General features: G+C 51.6%; 1 protein-coding gene across 3 annotated transcripts in view; it reads right to left on the reverse strand.

The window, feature by feature from the left end:
- Positions 1-2788: 2788 nt before the first annotated feature.
- The window catches only part of Pex14 (peroxisomal biogenesis factor 14), a 143503-nt gene continuing 129379 nt past the window's right edge, over positions 2789-16912 (reverse strand). For all 3 annotated transcript variants that reach the window (XM_090335839.1, XM_090335840.1, XM_090335838.1), the window contains 5 exons: positions 14140-14225; positions 9962-10064; positions 8803-8900; positions 5102-5193; positions 2789-3853 (listed from right to left, as the gene is read on the reverse strand). In XM_090335839.1, the coding sequence (XP_090191965.1) occupies positions 3397-3853; positions 5102-5193; positions 8803-8900; positions 9962-10064; positions 14140-14225 (836 nt within the window). In that variant the 3' untranslated portion in view covers positions 2789-3396. The remainder of the gene's footprint in view (positions 3854-5101; positions 5194-8802; positions 8901-9961; positions 10065-14139; positions 14226-16912) is intronic.

The following is a 16912-nucleotide window of genomic DNA, read 5'->3' on the forward strand; positions in this document are numbered from 1 at the left end:
ATATTACAGGTAAAGTCACCCCAAACTATTAGCTGAAATTTCCGAGTGACCTGGGGCTGGGTGGGCAGGAGTGGGGACAGGGTGGGGCCTTGTGACATGTGTGGGGGTGCAGGGGTGTGTGCTGGCTCAGGCCTGGAAGCAGGCCATGGCTTCCTGTCCCCAGCACCCCGGAGGTATCTGCCCAGTGCCCCTTGGCCTGGTGAGAAAAAGTCAGACCCCACCTGTGAGGACGGAGGGCTAGGCCTTCACCAAAGGCCCCTTCTCACATGCCCAGGGTCCAACCATCTCCTGTGAGCACCTCATCATCCAAGCCACTGTGGACCCAGATGCAGCGGCTCTGCAGAGGGGGTCTTGGCAGGGTATGGGGGCCCTGCAGGTCATTCAGCAGATGAGTCACACAGCACAGTGTGTGTGTGTGTGTGTGTGTGTGTGTGTGTGTGTACACACACATGCGTACACATGTGCTGGTCTTGGGGCTTGAACTCAGAACCTGGGTGCTGCACCTGAGTGCTTTTTTTTTTTTTGGGGGGGGGGGTCAGGTGTGAAGCTTGAACTCAGGGCCCAGACACTGTCCCTGAGCTTTTCTGCTCAAGACTTGTACTCTACCTTTTGAGCCATGGATTTTTTTTTTTTTAAACTGGCTAATTGGAAATAAGAGGCTCACAGACTTTCCTGCCCAGGCTGGCTTCAAACCATGATCCTCAGATCTCAGCCTCCTGAGTAGCTAGGATTACAGGTGTGAGCCATCATGCCTGGCTAGAGGTTCCCATTGCTAAAGAACACAGAAAGGGTAAGAGTGCACATATAGACTGGCAGAGGGGCAGAAGAGGCATATTCCATGTCCACCTGGATTAACTGACCAGTTGAGTTGCCTAACAGCAGATCTGTACCTCCACAAGAGTAAAGATGCAGTCTTTTGAGCAGCCCCTTCTCCTGATCTAGGTATCCCCCTTTCCCAGCCCAGGGGCTCCACAAGAGAGCTGCTGGTTCCACGCTGAGCACCTGGATGCTTCTGTGTCTCCTGTCCTTCTCAAGCGACACAAATGCCAAGGGAAGGCCCAAGGGATAGCCAGCAGGTCACTGGGCACTGGGGAGACCTGCCTGGGGTGCAAGGAGGCCCCCAGGGAAGCCAAGACAGCAGCCCTCAGAGCACTGGGGCAAGTTCCTTCCTAAAGGACACTTTCTAAAAGACATTGTAATTGAGTTTAATAACGTACTCCCCTTCCAGAAAGGGCCTGACAGGCGCTGCCTGCTGCTCACTTCTGCCCCATTCCAAATATTTTTACCTTATTTGGATGAAATGCATTATTTTTCTAATGAAAGGCTTTTTTTCAAAGGGCCGTTTTCCCTCGTCCAGCTGCTGCCTTTATTAGGCAGCACTCACGCCGTTTTGGGGAGGGGTTTTTCTCTCCCTGAAGTCACGCCAGACTCGCTGGCCTCAAAAGCTGAACTCCGCGCTCAGGACCCACAGGGGCCAAGGGCCTCGGAGTCCGGGTTCCCATCCCTTCTCTTTGGAGCTTGGCCCGGGGCCTCCCAGTCTGCTGCCCCCCAGGTGGGAGCTCAGTGGCTCCTCTTTTACGGGACATGGAGACAGAGAAGGCTCAGGTCACACCACCCCAACACCAACAGACATGCTGGCTTCACCTCTGCAGCAGGGCATCTTCCCTCAGGTCTCCTTTCTGCTCTCACTAGAGGACCTCAGAAGCCACAGGCAGTAACAGGTCACTGAACCAGAGGCTGTGATCTCCAGAAACATTTCTAAGACCCAGGTGTCCTGTCTGCCAGATGGCATAGCTAGCCAGATGGGACATGGCCCACACTCTGCTGGTCCACCTTGGGTCTGCCCGCCCACCCCCAGGAGCTGAGAAGTGGGGCTTCTTCAGGAGAGGCAATGCAGGGGTGGCTCTCACCTGGGCTCTGCTCATCCTGGGAGCACGTGGGTGCAGAGACCCAAGCAGGACCATGAGAGGTGGCAAGCATGAAGCACGACCCTACCAGACTCCACAGTTAGAACAAGAGCTCCAGGACTCTGCTGCCCAGAGGGTTCATCAGCAGCGGGCCTAGACTACTCCCCTGCCACACTGGCAGGTCCTCTTTGCTCCCCAACATAAATGGTGAAAGTGGCCCCTGACCCGTGGACCACTGGAGTAAGCATGGTTCCTGCAAGGCTCCCCGTTAGATGACCACAATTGGGCGCTATTTCCCAGGCCATGCGCCCAGACGAGGCTCAGGGCCATACTGGTGCCCTAGGCCCAGGCTCCTGGGGGCGCTGAGGAAGCTTCTCCTGGCTCTGCTTTGCGCTCAGTGCTCTGAGGAGGTTAAAGGGAGACAGGGAGGGTGTGAGCAGAGACAAGAGAGAGGGAGCCGGGCTCCTGGGGAATGCGCATCCATTTAAGGAAGGAGGCTCATCAGCAGCTCACGGCGCCAGGTCTATATACAGCAACGGAGGTCCTTCCTCCTGCTCCCGCTCCCGGCCTGGTAAGCAGTCACAGGCAGGGCCTGGAACAGGGAGGGCAGGCAGCCAGGCCTGGCCCCCGGGGTCTGCTTCACTGGGAATCACCTCGTGAAGGTTGAAACCCAGTATGGGACATGGAGTCAGAACAACGGACAGGGGCCACAGGCAGGAATTAAATAGTGGCAACTCGTATTTATTACAATTATATACAGTCGAAATCTATACATGATCACACAATGAACATGTGGTTTTCGGTGGGAAGAACAGACGTGGCTGATGGTCAGCAAGGTCCTGCTGCCGGGCTCCACGGCCACCGTGAACGTCACGTCTCCCTCGCAGCGGGCAGGCCCGACGCAGTAAGCCAGGATGATCAGGAGCGAGCGCGCGGCTTCACTGGTTGGCAGGGCAGAGCATGTGGGCTGGGGTGGGCAGCATCGGTCAGGCAGGGCCTGGCGGAGGGATGACGAGGGCCCAACAGGTGCTGGAGAGGGACAGCGGGTCCAGGACCCGCCTTCTGAAAACAGAGTGAAGGAGGTGGTGCAGGCCAGGTCCCCGGGTTGGGATGGGGACAGCAGCTCCTCCCTCAGGAGGCAGGTGATGACATGGGCACTGGCCATGCATGATGTCACGCTCGTCAAAACACTCAGCAGACACACCTGGACATGCCTGTCGGGGAGGAGCTGGGCGAGAGCTGGGGTGCCGAGGCTCAGACTGGTGCACCCCAGGGCTGGGGCTGGGCTGAGGAGAGGCAGGTGTGGGATGGGGCAAGAGAAGGCTGGTGGAGAGAAGTTTGACCCCCTGTCCCCCACACTGCCGCAGCTGAAGGCTGCTCAGCCCCTCGCCCTTCCAGAGCCAAAAGGGGAGGCCAGGCGGGAGCCGGAAGCCCCTCGCCCAATGGTGCTGGGCGCTGGAGAGGCGGCGGTGTGCCGTGCAGCGCGGCCCTAGTCCCGCTCATTCTCATTGCTGGCGCCCTCTGGCCGGCGCAGCTTCTCCACCTGCTCGTTGATCTGCCCATCGCCACCCCGCCGGTCTTCCCTTTGTACTCCCAGAACATCCTCCTCGTCCACGTGGCTTACGTCGTCATCCTCCTCGTCCTCCTCTTCCTCCTTGTCCTCCCTCTTCTCCTCCTCACCCTGCACCTCCATCCTCACCTGGCCCTTCACGTCCACCACCCCCTCGCCTTCTTCCTGGGGACCCAGCAGGTGGTAGGTGGCGGTAGAGCCCTCGGGACTGTGGCTCTCCTTCCCAGGGGAGGACGCGGAGGACTCGTTGCTGACAGGTGAAATGTCACTGCTGCTATGGTGGTTCACGGCGGCGGGGCTGGATGGGGAGGGCGACTTCACCGGGATCTGCCAGGATGGGATCTTGGGCGCTGACGGAGATGGTGGGAACTGTCTCCTGGCAGAGGAAGAGGCCAGCAGGCGTTGGTGGCAGCACCCAGATCTCATCCTGGACACCAGGACCAGAGACGGGAGGTGGCTCCCTCCCCACCTCCTAGTGAGACTACACCTGCCTCCCCACCCTGTCACAACAGCCCGGCACCCTAGCCACCTGCCGCAACCTAAGCCTGCTCGCTCCCTCTGCGTCCCAGCCTGTCCACCTCCATCCCTGTGGCAGGAGCAGAAGGGGATAAAGCTCAGGGCTCAGAACACCTGGGCTTCCATCAAATCTGCCCATAGCTTGGGCAGATGGGGCCAATGGGAGCCCCAGCCAAGGTGGCGGGTAACACCTGTGTCAATGCTTTGGGCAGGGAAAAGGCGGCTGCTTCTACTCTGGTGTCCCTTCTGGGCCCAGGGCCAGCTCAGGAGGAGGGGCCTGAGGGTGAGGTCTGTGTGGCTATGGCTCAAAGCTGGTGTTCTCCAATAGGTGGGCCCTCTGCCACGGCCAAATGGACATGCCCAGTTCCTGTCTTGGGCTGCCACTGTCCTACCAGGCCTGGCCTTGGAGATGAGCCCTCTACCTCAGATCCACAGCCTGCACTGTTCACCAGAGACAAACACACGGAAGACATTCAGAATGGGGGGGAGGGGGAGAGAAAGAGAGGGAGAGGGAGAGGGAGAGGGAGAGAAACACGCAAGGGCAAGCTTGTATGGTTCCTGAAGTTTGAACTCAGGGCACAGGCACTGTCCCTGAGCTTTTCTGCTCAAGGCTAGCCCTTTACTATTGGAGCCACAGCTCTTCTTCTGGCTTTTTGGTGGTTAACTGGAGATAAGAGTTTTATGGAAGAAGTGGCAGAACATTAGCCTTAAGCTGAAGAGCTCAGGGACAATTCCTAGGCAGAGTTCAAGCACCATGACCAAAGGAAGAGAGAGGGGGAGGGGGGAGGGACAGGGAGAGAGGGAGGGCGGGCACGGGCCTCATGGAACTTACTGCCAGGGCTGGCTTTGACCCTCAACCCTCAGGTGTCAGTCTCGTGGGTAGCTAGGATTACAAGTGTGAGCCACAGGCGCCGGGCTTAGGCACTTATCTCTTGGAAGGGAAAAAGGGGAGCTTTATCCTAATATCCGTGACAACCCTTGGTGATCCCTGAACTCAGCCACACCTCGGGAGCTATGCCCTACCCAGAGCCGCAAGCCCAGCCCAGGAGTGCCCACTGGTAGCTCAGCCCATACTAGGTGGGGCAGAGCCCAGAGCCTTCTCTCCTACCGATTTAAAAGAAGCCCCTTCAAGGAGTTAATTTCTGACTTGAGTTCATTGATATTCTGCGACTCCAGCATCCAGTTGGTAGAGGTGGTGGCCTGCAAGTCAAAGCACAGGAACTGGTGAAAGCGGTGCCTCCATGCGGCCCGTGTGGGTGGTGCAGCTTAGAAGGACCCTGGGGGAGGCAGTGGCCACCTGCTCTGACACTTGGGGTGCATTTGCTTGGGAGGGTACCCCTAAAACAAACATTCCTACAACTCTGTTTAGATTTCTGTTGATATTAAGAAATCCCTACATGTTTTTAGGTGACATCGTGGTATCCTGTGCATGTAAAATAAAGAAAAAGCAAACAAGCCCTCATCACTCAAGAGACGTAGAGGCAACTGTGTGTTACTGCCCCCGCCCCCTGCCCCCACAAGTCACCCCTGCACACATGTGAATGGGGCTGAGAGGAGGCAGCTGTCTGAACACCAATGGATCCCCAACCTGGAAACAACTCTGGATACTAGATGCCAGGGCGCTAGGGGCACCCAAGAACCTGCCCATTCCACAGCTCTGACTTCAGCAAGCCTAGATGGCAGTTTTGCCCCATGATGCACTCCCCAGCTGCTCCTTGAGGCTCTGCCTCCCAGCAACTCCTCAGAGCCATGAACCCCAAATTTCAACAGCCATCATCTGTCCTCTGGCATGGTCAGAGCTGACTTCAGCAAGGGACCTGCTCTAGCTCCTGACCTCGACCCCTTACCCAGAGAAGGCCCAGAACAGACATACCACTGATGATGTCCCCCAAATAAGCAACAGTCCCATGCCTCACTTCTAGGAAATTCCATCAGGGCAGATGGAAAGAAGAAAGTCAAAAGAGCCAGGTGCCAGTAGCTCACATCCGTAATCCTAGCTACTCAGGAGGCTGAGATCTGAGGATCACGGTCCAAAGCCAGCTCAGTCAGTAAGACTCTTTTTTTTTTTTTTTTTTTTTTGCCAGTCCTGGGCTTGGGCTCAGGGCCTGAGCACTGTCCTTGGACTTTCTCAAGGCTAGAGCTCTACCACTTGAGTCACAGCACCACTTCCGGCTTTTTTTCTATGTATGTGGTACCGAGGAATCGAACCCAGGTCTTCGTGCATGCTAGGCAAGCACTCTACCACTACGCCAAACTCCCAGCCCCTCAGTAAGACTCTTATCTCCAATTAACCACCAGAAAATTGGAAGTGGCTCAAGTGGCTCAATAACCTTGAGCTGAAGAGATCAGGGACTCAGGTCCAGAGTTCAAGCCCCACAACCAATAAAAAAGATCAGGCTCCAAGGAGAATTGCTGATAGCCAGACTGCATGCAGTGTGCAGAGAGGCTAATTCCAGGCATGCAGCTGCAGCTGAGGATCTGCAATCACCAAGCCTGGTGATTTTGAGTTTGAGCTTGGAAAGTCAAGCCAAGCTCTTGTTTCTTCGACAAGCTGCCCCCACATTGGCAGGTGGGGGGCTTTTCAATCTCTTCCCTGCCAGCTGCTGTGGCCTCTCTAATGCAAGGTAGGGACCACGGTAGGCTGCCCTAGCAAGAACACGGCCTGCTAGGCACACCATATATAAGGAGGCCTCAGGTTTTGGGAGCCTACAGGAGAGTGGGCACACACCCAGAGTCCTCACAAACATTTCCCTGAGGGCCCCCACTCCAGACCACCAGACAGGGAGGGCCCGGGAGCCACTGTTCTGGCCTCTCTGAGACCTTGAAAGCTACGGCAGCCATTAACAAGGGAGCAATTTCCACTCCCTGGCCTACAAAGGACTCAGATTTCCAAAAGCATATGGTGCCAGATGCCAGGATTTAGAAATAAAATCTGACATCTGGGGCTTTTTAGCCAGTCTCTTTAAAAAACAGTTGTAGAAAACTCACAGTCTTCAGTTTTATGTAGGTTTTTTAATTACTTAAAGCTCTTCTTTTTAATTTTTTACAGTGCTCCAGTAGGAGTTTGGAAGGCAGATATAAAAACTAGTATTACAGCTGAGAAAACACAGTTCTGAGTCTTTGGTTTATGGGGTAACCCAAGTCCTCACACACGTGGGTTTGGATGCCAGGGCCGCTTTGGTAGAGAGAACGGGGAGGGGCGAGGGGCGGGGCCTTGGGAACAAGAGCAGAGGCCATCCCAACGCACTGCCACCAACCAGCCCCCCCCTGAAATGCAACATGTGGTCTTCATCTTGATGCTCAGGGCCTGAAAACAGTTTTCCAATTTCCGGAATGGCTGCTGGCCTCAGGCGGGCCAGAGATCCAAAAGATAACAAGAGGAGGGTGGGGGCCACTGCCGCCTTCCCGGCTTCTTCACAGCCGCCTGAAGGGAACCCACAGTGGCTGTAGCCACTGGCACCTCCAGACAGCTGAGCAGGAACTGAGGGTATGCCTGTACAGCATGGCTAACAGGGAAGGGTTCCTGGGGACCCTCATCCCAAGAGACCCCCAGGCTCCAGTGGAAGTAGAAATTGGTTTCTTTGTTTTGCAGTCCAGCTAGGCACTCGGGTGGGACAGCAGCTCTAGTAAGACGCTTCAGAGGATCTATGGGGCCACTGGACCACCCTCACTCTCACCTTCACCCATCTGCCTCAGGGATGCTGCTGGCATACTCCTGCCCCCAGAACCCAGGATGCTGGCTGGAGCAGGGCACTGATGTAAAGTACATAAAAGCCTGTGTTGATGGAGGTTCCATGATGGCTCCATTTCACAGACGAGGAAGCTCAGAGGGGTGGAGTAACTTATGTACATCTCGCAAATGAGAGAGCAAAACTTTTAATCCAGAACACTGATCCTATGGCCTGATGGAGAATGCTTCTGCATGGGGCAAGTGAGGAAGCGGATTGAAGGATTCTGACTGGCTCTGATGCCCAGGTTTAGAGGCCTGTCCACTATCATGGGGCCAGGCAGGCGGGTAAACTGGCATCTCCCTTCTGTTTTCTGAACTTCTCCTTGGCAAGGAAGGCTGGGGCCTACAACCTAACATCCAGGTGTAGGGCATGTCACATCAGGGAAATGGAAACCTATGCTGTAGAAAAGGAGGCCTACCTCGTGGCCCAGTGCTCATTTCCTGGTTTTGGGACCCAACCTGCCTGTCACCTGGTTGGAAGGCTTGGCTGTGGTTTTGTGATGTAAGGTAAGGCCACCTCTGGGACTGGCCCCGAACACTTCCGCCCTCCCAGACAGCACCTGATTCCCCTTCTTTACCTACCTCCCACCGCCCTGCCCACCTTTGTGCTGACTGGCTCCTGCATCCTATACTAACTGAATGTACTTCCTCAGTAAACGAGTTCCTGCTTGACGGGTCTCCCTGACCCGTCTGATTGTCCTCCGACAAGGGAGGGCTGGGGGCCGTCAGCTCGTCTTGGCCGGGGCATGATCTCTCTGTCCCTCTTGCAGGTCAGAAGGGACGAAGGACTAAAAACCCCGATACCAGGCACAAACTGTCACCCAGCACCAGCCTCAGGACTGCAGGGATGAGACTGCCATCCAGCGGTCCATAGCAGAGGGGCACAACTGAGAGCATCGTGACATCTCCCTTCTGTGTGGGGCAGCCGCCGCACCCCTAGTGTGTCACCCTGCAACACTGGGTGGCAGGTGGAGGAGTCAGAACCACAGAAGACATCAGAGGCATCAGAGGACCAGGACTTAAGAGCTGTGCACACACCACACCTGGGCCTAGAGATCCAGGGGTTCAAAGATGAGTACCTTAGCGGTGGCCAGTTCATGGGCCAACTCCTGGACCTTCTGCTGTTGCTGCCTCAGCAGCTCCTGGACAGAGGCCAGCGTCGTCTGTACCTGAGTCACTGGGGAAGACAGCGTGACATCTAGTTAAGTCCCTGTCCCTGGTTCCCTCCCCAGCCCACACACCTATGAGCCACCCGCATTCCTGCTATGTCTAATTTATCTGCAGGCCCCCACCCCCGCCCTACAACCCAGACAATTTATCTGCGCCCGGGGTAATTCACCTGCGCTGTATCTCACCTCTAGTACTTCTACTTCATCTTTCTATTGTGTGGTTGTCCGTGGTCAACAGTATATCCGTCCAAAACCTCTCCCCTCTAATTAAGCCTGGCTGAGATGTGCCCAGCTCTCACAGCCTGTATCACGCCGGCATCACTCATCACCCAGGCCTCACCGCGTCCTTGGGAGCAGAGGACAGCCCCAACCCCAGGACTGCTTGCTGAGCTCCACACTGTCATAGGACCCCTGAGGCTGTGATCACCAAGGCAGCTCCTGGGAGCAGTTACATCGGGCTATGTACTTGGAAAAGGTGTGCCCGGGACAGGTGGCTCTCGAGCCTGCCTCTGAGTTTTAGACTCAGAGCCTCCACCTAGTAAACAAGTTTATAAAGAAGGAGAGCCACCTCTGGCGCGACAGGTCTCAGCTAATCTGGGCCATCACTGGGGCAGCTGGTAATGAACGCTAGCCCCGTGGAGTCGATAACAGAGGGGTGGCCGGGGTCCTGGGAGCCACAGTAATTACAGACTCTCTTGACCCTGAGTTAGATTCTTTGAGGGAAGGGGGAAAAAAAATCACTGAAAACCCCCCTGAAAACCTCATAGAAGCAGAAATTAAAAATGAACTTTACAGCCCTTAGAAAGGCTGTCATTTTATTCCCCTTATTAATATTCTGAGGTTGGGAGCCTTTCCGTAAAAACATAATTAATTGAGGCCGCGCCGACAGTAAACAAGCAATTTCAAATTAAACCGAAATGACGGCGGCTTCATTTGCAAATGTGAACAGATTCTCGGAGCAGATAAATGAAGTCACCACATAAAGTGGAGACGGAGAGAGGGGAGGGGCGTGAAGGGGCTTCGAGGAGAAGGCTTTGAGGGGTGACTTGATGGAGTCATTAATCTTTACCTGTCTGGGCCACGCTGCCACTCAGCTCCGAGAGGCTCGCCGCCATCCTCTCCAGCTGCTTCCTGTCCTCTCGGCCGCCCAGGATGAGGGGCAGCAGGTACTTCTGCAAGAAGTGGATGGTGAGAACGGGCACACTTGCTTGTCCACCATCAGCGTCTCAAACCCAGCCACTCAACCTGCCCTTGGTGTTTCCTGGGGTCTGGAAACCCTAACATAGCCAGTAAGTGAAAAAGGATTCTTGAAAAAGTTGATAAGATGACCATGTAAAAACTCTGCCTAAATGAGGACAAGGGTCAAACAGGCACAGGGATGGGAAAACCAGGCCCCTGCCCCCGCCCCCCGCCCATGTGCTGAGAAGGGAACCTAGGTTCCTGGACAAGCTAGACAAAGTGTTTTACTCTAAGCTACACTCCCAGCCAAGGAAACATGGTCATTCTTTCATGTCCTTTTCTTAGCAATGCTATAATATTTCTATAACAATACTTGTTAATTCTACTTAAAAGTTATAAGGCCAGGCATTGGTAGCTCCCACTTGTAATCGTAGCTACTTAGGAGGCTGAGATCTGAGGATTGCAGTTCAAAGCCATCCTGGCAGGAAGTCCTAGTCTGTGAGACTCATATCTAATTAGCAAAAAGAAAAAGAAAAGCTGGAAACAGAGCCATGGCTCAAGTGTTAGAGTCCTTGTCTTGAGCAGAAGAGCTAAGGGACAGCACCCAAGCCCAGAGTTCAAATCCTAGGACTAGCAAACACACACACACGAAATAAACAAACCAATATTTAAGATAAACTTGTAGATGAGTATTCAAAAAAAGATGTCTCCAGGAAGGGGCAGAAGAAACATATTTTTGGTTTTAATTGGTTGTGGGGCCTGAACTCAGGGCTTAGGCAATGTCCTTGAGCTTTTTTGCTCTAAGTAAGTGCTCTACCATGTTGAGCTACAATGGCACTTCCAGTTTTCTGGTGGTTAATTAGAGATAAGAGTCTTACAAACTCTCCCAACTAGACTGGCTTGGAAACAGCAATCCTTAGATCTCAGTGCCCAGCTCATTGATACTCTACTGAATCAAACTTTTAATCCTGTGAATGAAACAAATCGCTTCATTCATTCAGGAACAAATAACTAAAAGTATACAAAAGGTACTCAAGAAACTACAAGAAAATCCACCACGCACTTCTGGGACCCTTGTATGGTTCTTCTGACGAAATCCTTGGCTTTTAAACTAAGCCTGAGTTACCAGTCTCTTTCACAGGCTCCAAGTGGACCTGTTTTCCCAGACAGAGAAAACAACGCCCCTGGGGGCAAAAAATGCTGTTGTCTGCAGGGCCCCCAAACATGATGCCTAGGCAGCAGCATACACTGTGGGTGAGCTGGGTTGAGGGAATTTGCTCTGAAACCCACAAGCCTGGGACCTGGAGACAAAGCTCCCATGGTAGGATGGGACCACCACCGACAAGGGCGGTGTCAGGGCAGATCCAGCACCGCCCAGCAGGCACCACCTTCACCAAAGTGAAGGGCAATGTGGTTCTTAGTCTATTTGGGCCTCAGGTAGGAAAAAAGAAGCCTCTCCATTAAGGGCTCTGTACTGGGGAAGGAAAAGGTCTCTCACAAGGGGTTTGTGGGAAAATTCATTTCAAGAGTGACTCCTAAGTGAAGATCATCATTTAGCATATGTATAGAAGCATTTTCTATTTTGCAAAGTGCTTTTCAGCCACGCTGTGAGTTATTACCCACAACTGAGCTGAAACTCATCAAATGTGCCCTGACGTTTCAGGTGGAAAATTTGCTGAGGATAAAAGCAGAGATTCTTCTATGTATAAGCTGCTTCGAAGTCTACCTCTGAGGTCATGAACGATAGGGAAACAGTACCTCCACTCCTCTACACATGTTTTAAAACACATCCTAAAACCAGGGCCTCACTTACTTGGCTTACTTCTTGTTGGCTGGTGCTCTTACTACTTGAGCCACATCTCTAAGCCGTGTGTGTGTGTGTGTGTGTGTGTGTGTGTGTGTGTGTGTGTGTGTGTGTGTGTTTCGGGGGGGGGGGGGATGGGGCTTAAACTCAGCCTGGGTATTATCCGTAGCTCTTCAGTTCAATGTTGCCACCTTACCCCTGGAGCCCCAGCCCCACTTTGAGTTTTCTAGTGATTAACTGGAGGCAAGAGTCTCATGGTCTTTTGTGCCCAGGCTGGCTTCCAACTGCAATCCTCAGATCTCAGCCTCCTGAGTAGCTAGGATTACAGGCGTGAGCCACCATGCCTGGCTTCTAAGCCTGCTTTTTGAGGGTTATTTTGGAGATAGAGTCTCATGGACTTTTCTGCTTGGATTAGCTTTGAAGCTCATTCCTCCAGATCTATCTTCTGAGTATCTAGCATTATAGGAATGAGCCATCTGAGTCAGACCACTTTTTTTTTTTTATTTAAAGAAACTATTAGTAGATAATCCCAGAAATCCTTGTATGACCAATGTGGCTGACATTTCAATCACCCCCCCCCCCCCCGCTCCGTCTCTTTCTGTCTTCTTTCCTTCTTTCACCAGGCAAGTGGCCAAAGGGCCGTGAAAATGGAGGGCCCGTCTCCCTTCCCTGCAGGTCACTGATGACCAGGTCTGCTCTGAGAGTGTTGTCAATGACTAATCCTGGTGCTTGTCCTTGCCTTGCCATTTGGCTACACACAGGCACTGGTAGACTTAGCTCAAAAGGAGAATCCCAGAATACTCTGCATCTGGATTTCTGTATGCACATTTCCAACTCCAATAGATTCTACTGCACTTGTCACTGGCTTTTGTATTAAATAAGAAACTAAGGTTCACATAGTACAGGGCCTAAATATTGTGATAGCAAGCCTAGGATTTCACTGGGGTCCTTTTAAAAAAAAGTGACTATGAGGCAGAGAAGTTGGTGGTCTCAGAAAAGAAAGGATGTTCTTTCCAGGGTGAGCATATTTGGATCTGAGACCCACGCTGGCTATTAATCTTATTTCTCCAAATTAAGGCTAGGCCTTTCACTGGTAGCAAGGGAGTAAATGTTCACTGGTGTCTGCAGCTCTGCAGAGAACATGACCTCTGCTCCTGAGGGCTGACTCAACGGTGCTCAGGGGAAGCCCCCACATTTATGCAGATGCTTAGACTACACACAAGGCAAGAAGCACATCCCATAAATGTCATGAGCTCTCCAAGCCAGCTCTAACACTAAGGTGATACACAGGCATCTCCAGAACTTCCCACAGCCAGGTACGGTTATTTGTCCTCTCTTCTTTGATCTCCAAGGCCTTCCAAGGCAGGTATTGCACATGGCTCCTCACTATGAGAGGGCTTCGGCCTGATGACCACCAGAATGCATTCAATTCACCTGACCCAGGAAGTAGCCTCCAGCTTCCTGACCCTGCTAGTGTGCTCAGAACACACAGAAACCTGCAGTAGAGCAAAAGCATACTTTTTTTTTTTTTGGGGGGGGGGGGTGGTGTCTGCTTCTGGGACCTGAACTCAGGGTCTGGGTGCTCTCCCTGAGCCTTTTTGCTCAAGGCTGGCACTCTATCACTTTGAGCCACAGCTCCACTTACAGCTGTCTGGTGGTTAGTTGGAGATAAGAGTCTCATGGACTTTACTGACTGGGCTGGCTTTGAACTGTGATCCCCAGATCTCAGCCTCCTGAGTAGCTAGGATTACAGGCGTGAGCCACCAATATCAGGTTTAAAAGTACACTTTTCTTATCTAATTTCATTCATGGCTTATTTAACTACACCAAGAGTGACAGTTGCTGGGCCGGCTGTGCCTTCATGCCACTGGAAGTTGAACTCTCCCAAGTAAGAGGCTATCTGTTCTTCCTCATTTTACAGATGACAACAGGACCTGTGGTCACATATGTACTCAGGGCCAGAGCAGGATTCAAACAGGCAGCTGGTTTGCATGGTCTTAAGCACCAGTTTACACACTACTCACTAAGTAGTTGACCTGGACTATAAGGGCGGACATCGGGGTCATCCTGTTGGTGACCCCAGGGTGGATGTCTGCAGAGATTGGAGGGGCTATGCCTGCCACATCTCCTCTGTACTCTCCACCTCTGCTCCAGGGCTGAGAACCCACTGAGGAGCAGCAGTTCCATGCAGATGAGTCAAGGACCAGGAAAAGGGGGATGAACAGCAAAGGGTCAGCCTCTGCTACCCTGGGAAGACAACTGACCTTGTAGAGCTGGTGAAAGCCAAATGCAATTCCTGCCATGATGATGGCCAAGGCACCGTAATCTCGCCACCGGGAGCCTCCAGAGCCTGATGGTAGGAAAAGAAAAAAGTTAGGAGGGGTCCCCCAGGGCCTTTAGGGATTGGTGAGCATGTGCCTCAGTGGATGGGGACAAACACACCAGGCTTAGGAAGAGGGAATGTACTGATCAAATCTGCTTTAAGACAACAACATGGCAGTGGCACTAAAGCAAGCTAGAGGAAAGAGGCCACTGAGGCAGGACATCTGGAGGCTCCTGCAAGGGTCATGACAGTGAAGAGGGCCTACACCAGAGCAGAGGCCAGAGGACAGAGTGGAGAGATGTCTTGGAAAAGCTCTTTGTTGTTAAGGAAATGGAACCAAGTCACTAATCTTTGCATACAAGCAGGACTCTGACCCAGCTCTTAGGACCAGCACATTCAGGGTTTCCTTTCCTTTTATCTGTGGTTTTACTTCTGAGGTCAATTATGATAAGAGAAAATGTCAAATGAAAAATCTAGAAATAAAAAATTAATTAGTTTAAAATTTCAACTTTGTAAGTATTACTATTCTAGACAGCATGATGAAATCTTGACCCTACAGGATGTGAATCACCTTCTGTCCAGTGAACCCACATTGTAAATGCTTACCTGCCTATGAGACGCTTTGTAGCCATCTTAGTTCTAGGATTCCCTGTCAGTATCATAATGCTTGTGCCTAAGTGATCCCCACTTCACTTACTAATGGCCCCCAAAACAAAGAGCAGGGACACCAGTGATGCAGATGTTCCAGAGAGGAGCCCTAAGTGCTTCCCTTAAGTGAAAAGGTGAAAATTCTCACTATGGAGAGGAAGAAATTCTATGCTGAGGTTGCTAAGATCATAACACAGTAAAACAATTTAAGAGTGTGTGTTTGCATTAACCTTTATTAAAGCATATTGTTATAATTGTACTATTTTATTATTGGTTATTATTACTGATCTTGCTGTGCTAATTTATAAACTTGTATTATAGCTACATATAGGGAAAACAGTACAAACAGGGCTCCATACTGTCTGTCTCTTCAGGAATCCTCTACGGGGTTTGGGATGCATCCCCACAGATAATGGAGACCAGAATAGTAAAGTCCCCATAATTCAAATGAAATCCTACGTGCACAGAGAGTCCTCTACTTTGCAGGCTCTGGAACTGGTCACCTGGCCTTCTGCCTCCACTCTGGATCTGCCATGATACCAGGCACAGGCCACGGTTCTCAGGATGCTCTGTGGCATAGCCACACAACAGCTGGGGAACAAACAATTGCATAGTGCCAATGGAAAGATGTCCAGAAGGAACTGGTGTGGGTTTCTGTGGGAAAGCTGAGTTCAGAAGAGGAGGAAAGAAGGACAAACACATTCCAAGAACCTCCAGAAGAATCACTTCAACTTGCTGAGCCAAGCTGATGGCCTCACTGGTTGAGGAACACCTGAGCCATACTGTTTTACCTCTTACACGTGTCTGCAAGTTCTCCTAGGTATTTGCCCTGACAGAGGAGGGGAGCAGGACTGTTCTTTCAGCTCAGTGGCAGGATAGAGCTTCTGATATGCAAAGTCCTCCAAATGTACAAGGAGTACCCCTCCTCCATAGGCTGCTGCTCTCAGGAGTCAGCAAGTCTCCATGTCCCCCAACCAGTGCATGTCACACACAATCTCCCCCCACCCCAAGGGTCAAAACTGTAATCACCATACAGCTTCCCTCAGTCCTCAACTCCTAGCTTTTTGTTTCATATATCTTAAACAGGCAACATACATACAGTTTAAATATCAAACGGCAGAAGTCAGACTGTCAAAAAGGCAGTTGCTGTTAACAGTTTTAAGTTTATTCTTCTAGAGAAATTTCATAAACATACAAAGTAACACAGATGTGTCTTTTCTTCTTTTTCTCCTTTTCTTCATGTCTATACCAGAATCCTGTTTTGTTCATAGCAATCTAGTATTCCATTCAACCTACTCTCTTTTAGCTCATTTCCAATCCATATCACACATAGTCTATTAAAAAAACAAACAAAAAAAAAACAACAACTGTGCAAATACATAGGCATGTAAGCCTAAGAATTCCCAGGGGCCTCCTCTCAGGGTTCCTTCAGCCAGTACTTAGTGCCTGTTTCCCCCCGTCACTCCAACAGAATGTGTTAATCACAGGCTTGGTGTAACAGGGAAATAGTATGTCACACTGGCTCTCACCTGTACTGATCACATTTTTAGCAAGGACTTAGTCCATCAGTACTTTCTTTACAATGAGTATTACACGTTCTCACCTTTCCACTTGATTTTTTTTTTTTTTTTTGCAAGTCCTGGGGCGTGAACTCAGGGCCTGAGTGCCGTCCTTGGGCTTCTCAAAGCTAGAGCTCTACCACTTGAGCTTTTCTATGTATGTGGTTCTGGAATACAACAGGGGTCTTCATGCATGCTAGGCAAGCATTCAACCACTAGGCCAAACCCTCGGCCCTTGATTTTCTTTCTGATAGTATCATGGTTTAAATTCAAAGCCTAGTGCTTGCTAGGCAGGTTTTTTCATTTGAGTCATGGCCCCAGCCCTCAACTTGGCTTCTTTCCCTTAACACTTTGGAGAAACTTCAGGTGTTTTGTTTTGTTCTGTTCTGTTATGGTGCTGGGAATCAAATCTAGGGCCTTCTACATGGTAGTCAAGTATTCCATCACTGTGCCACACACACCATTAGCATTCATGTTTTGAAGACTTTTGTGTGTGTGTGTGTGTGT

The sequence above is a fragment of the Megascapheus bottae genome, chromosome 6 (assembly GCF_031878675.1).
Source record: "Megascapheus bottae isolate mThoBot1 chromosome 6, mThoBot2.hap1, whole genome shotgun sequence".
NCBI lineage: Eukaryota > Metazoa > Chordata > Mammalia > Rodentia > Geomyidae > Megascapheus > Megascapheus bottae.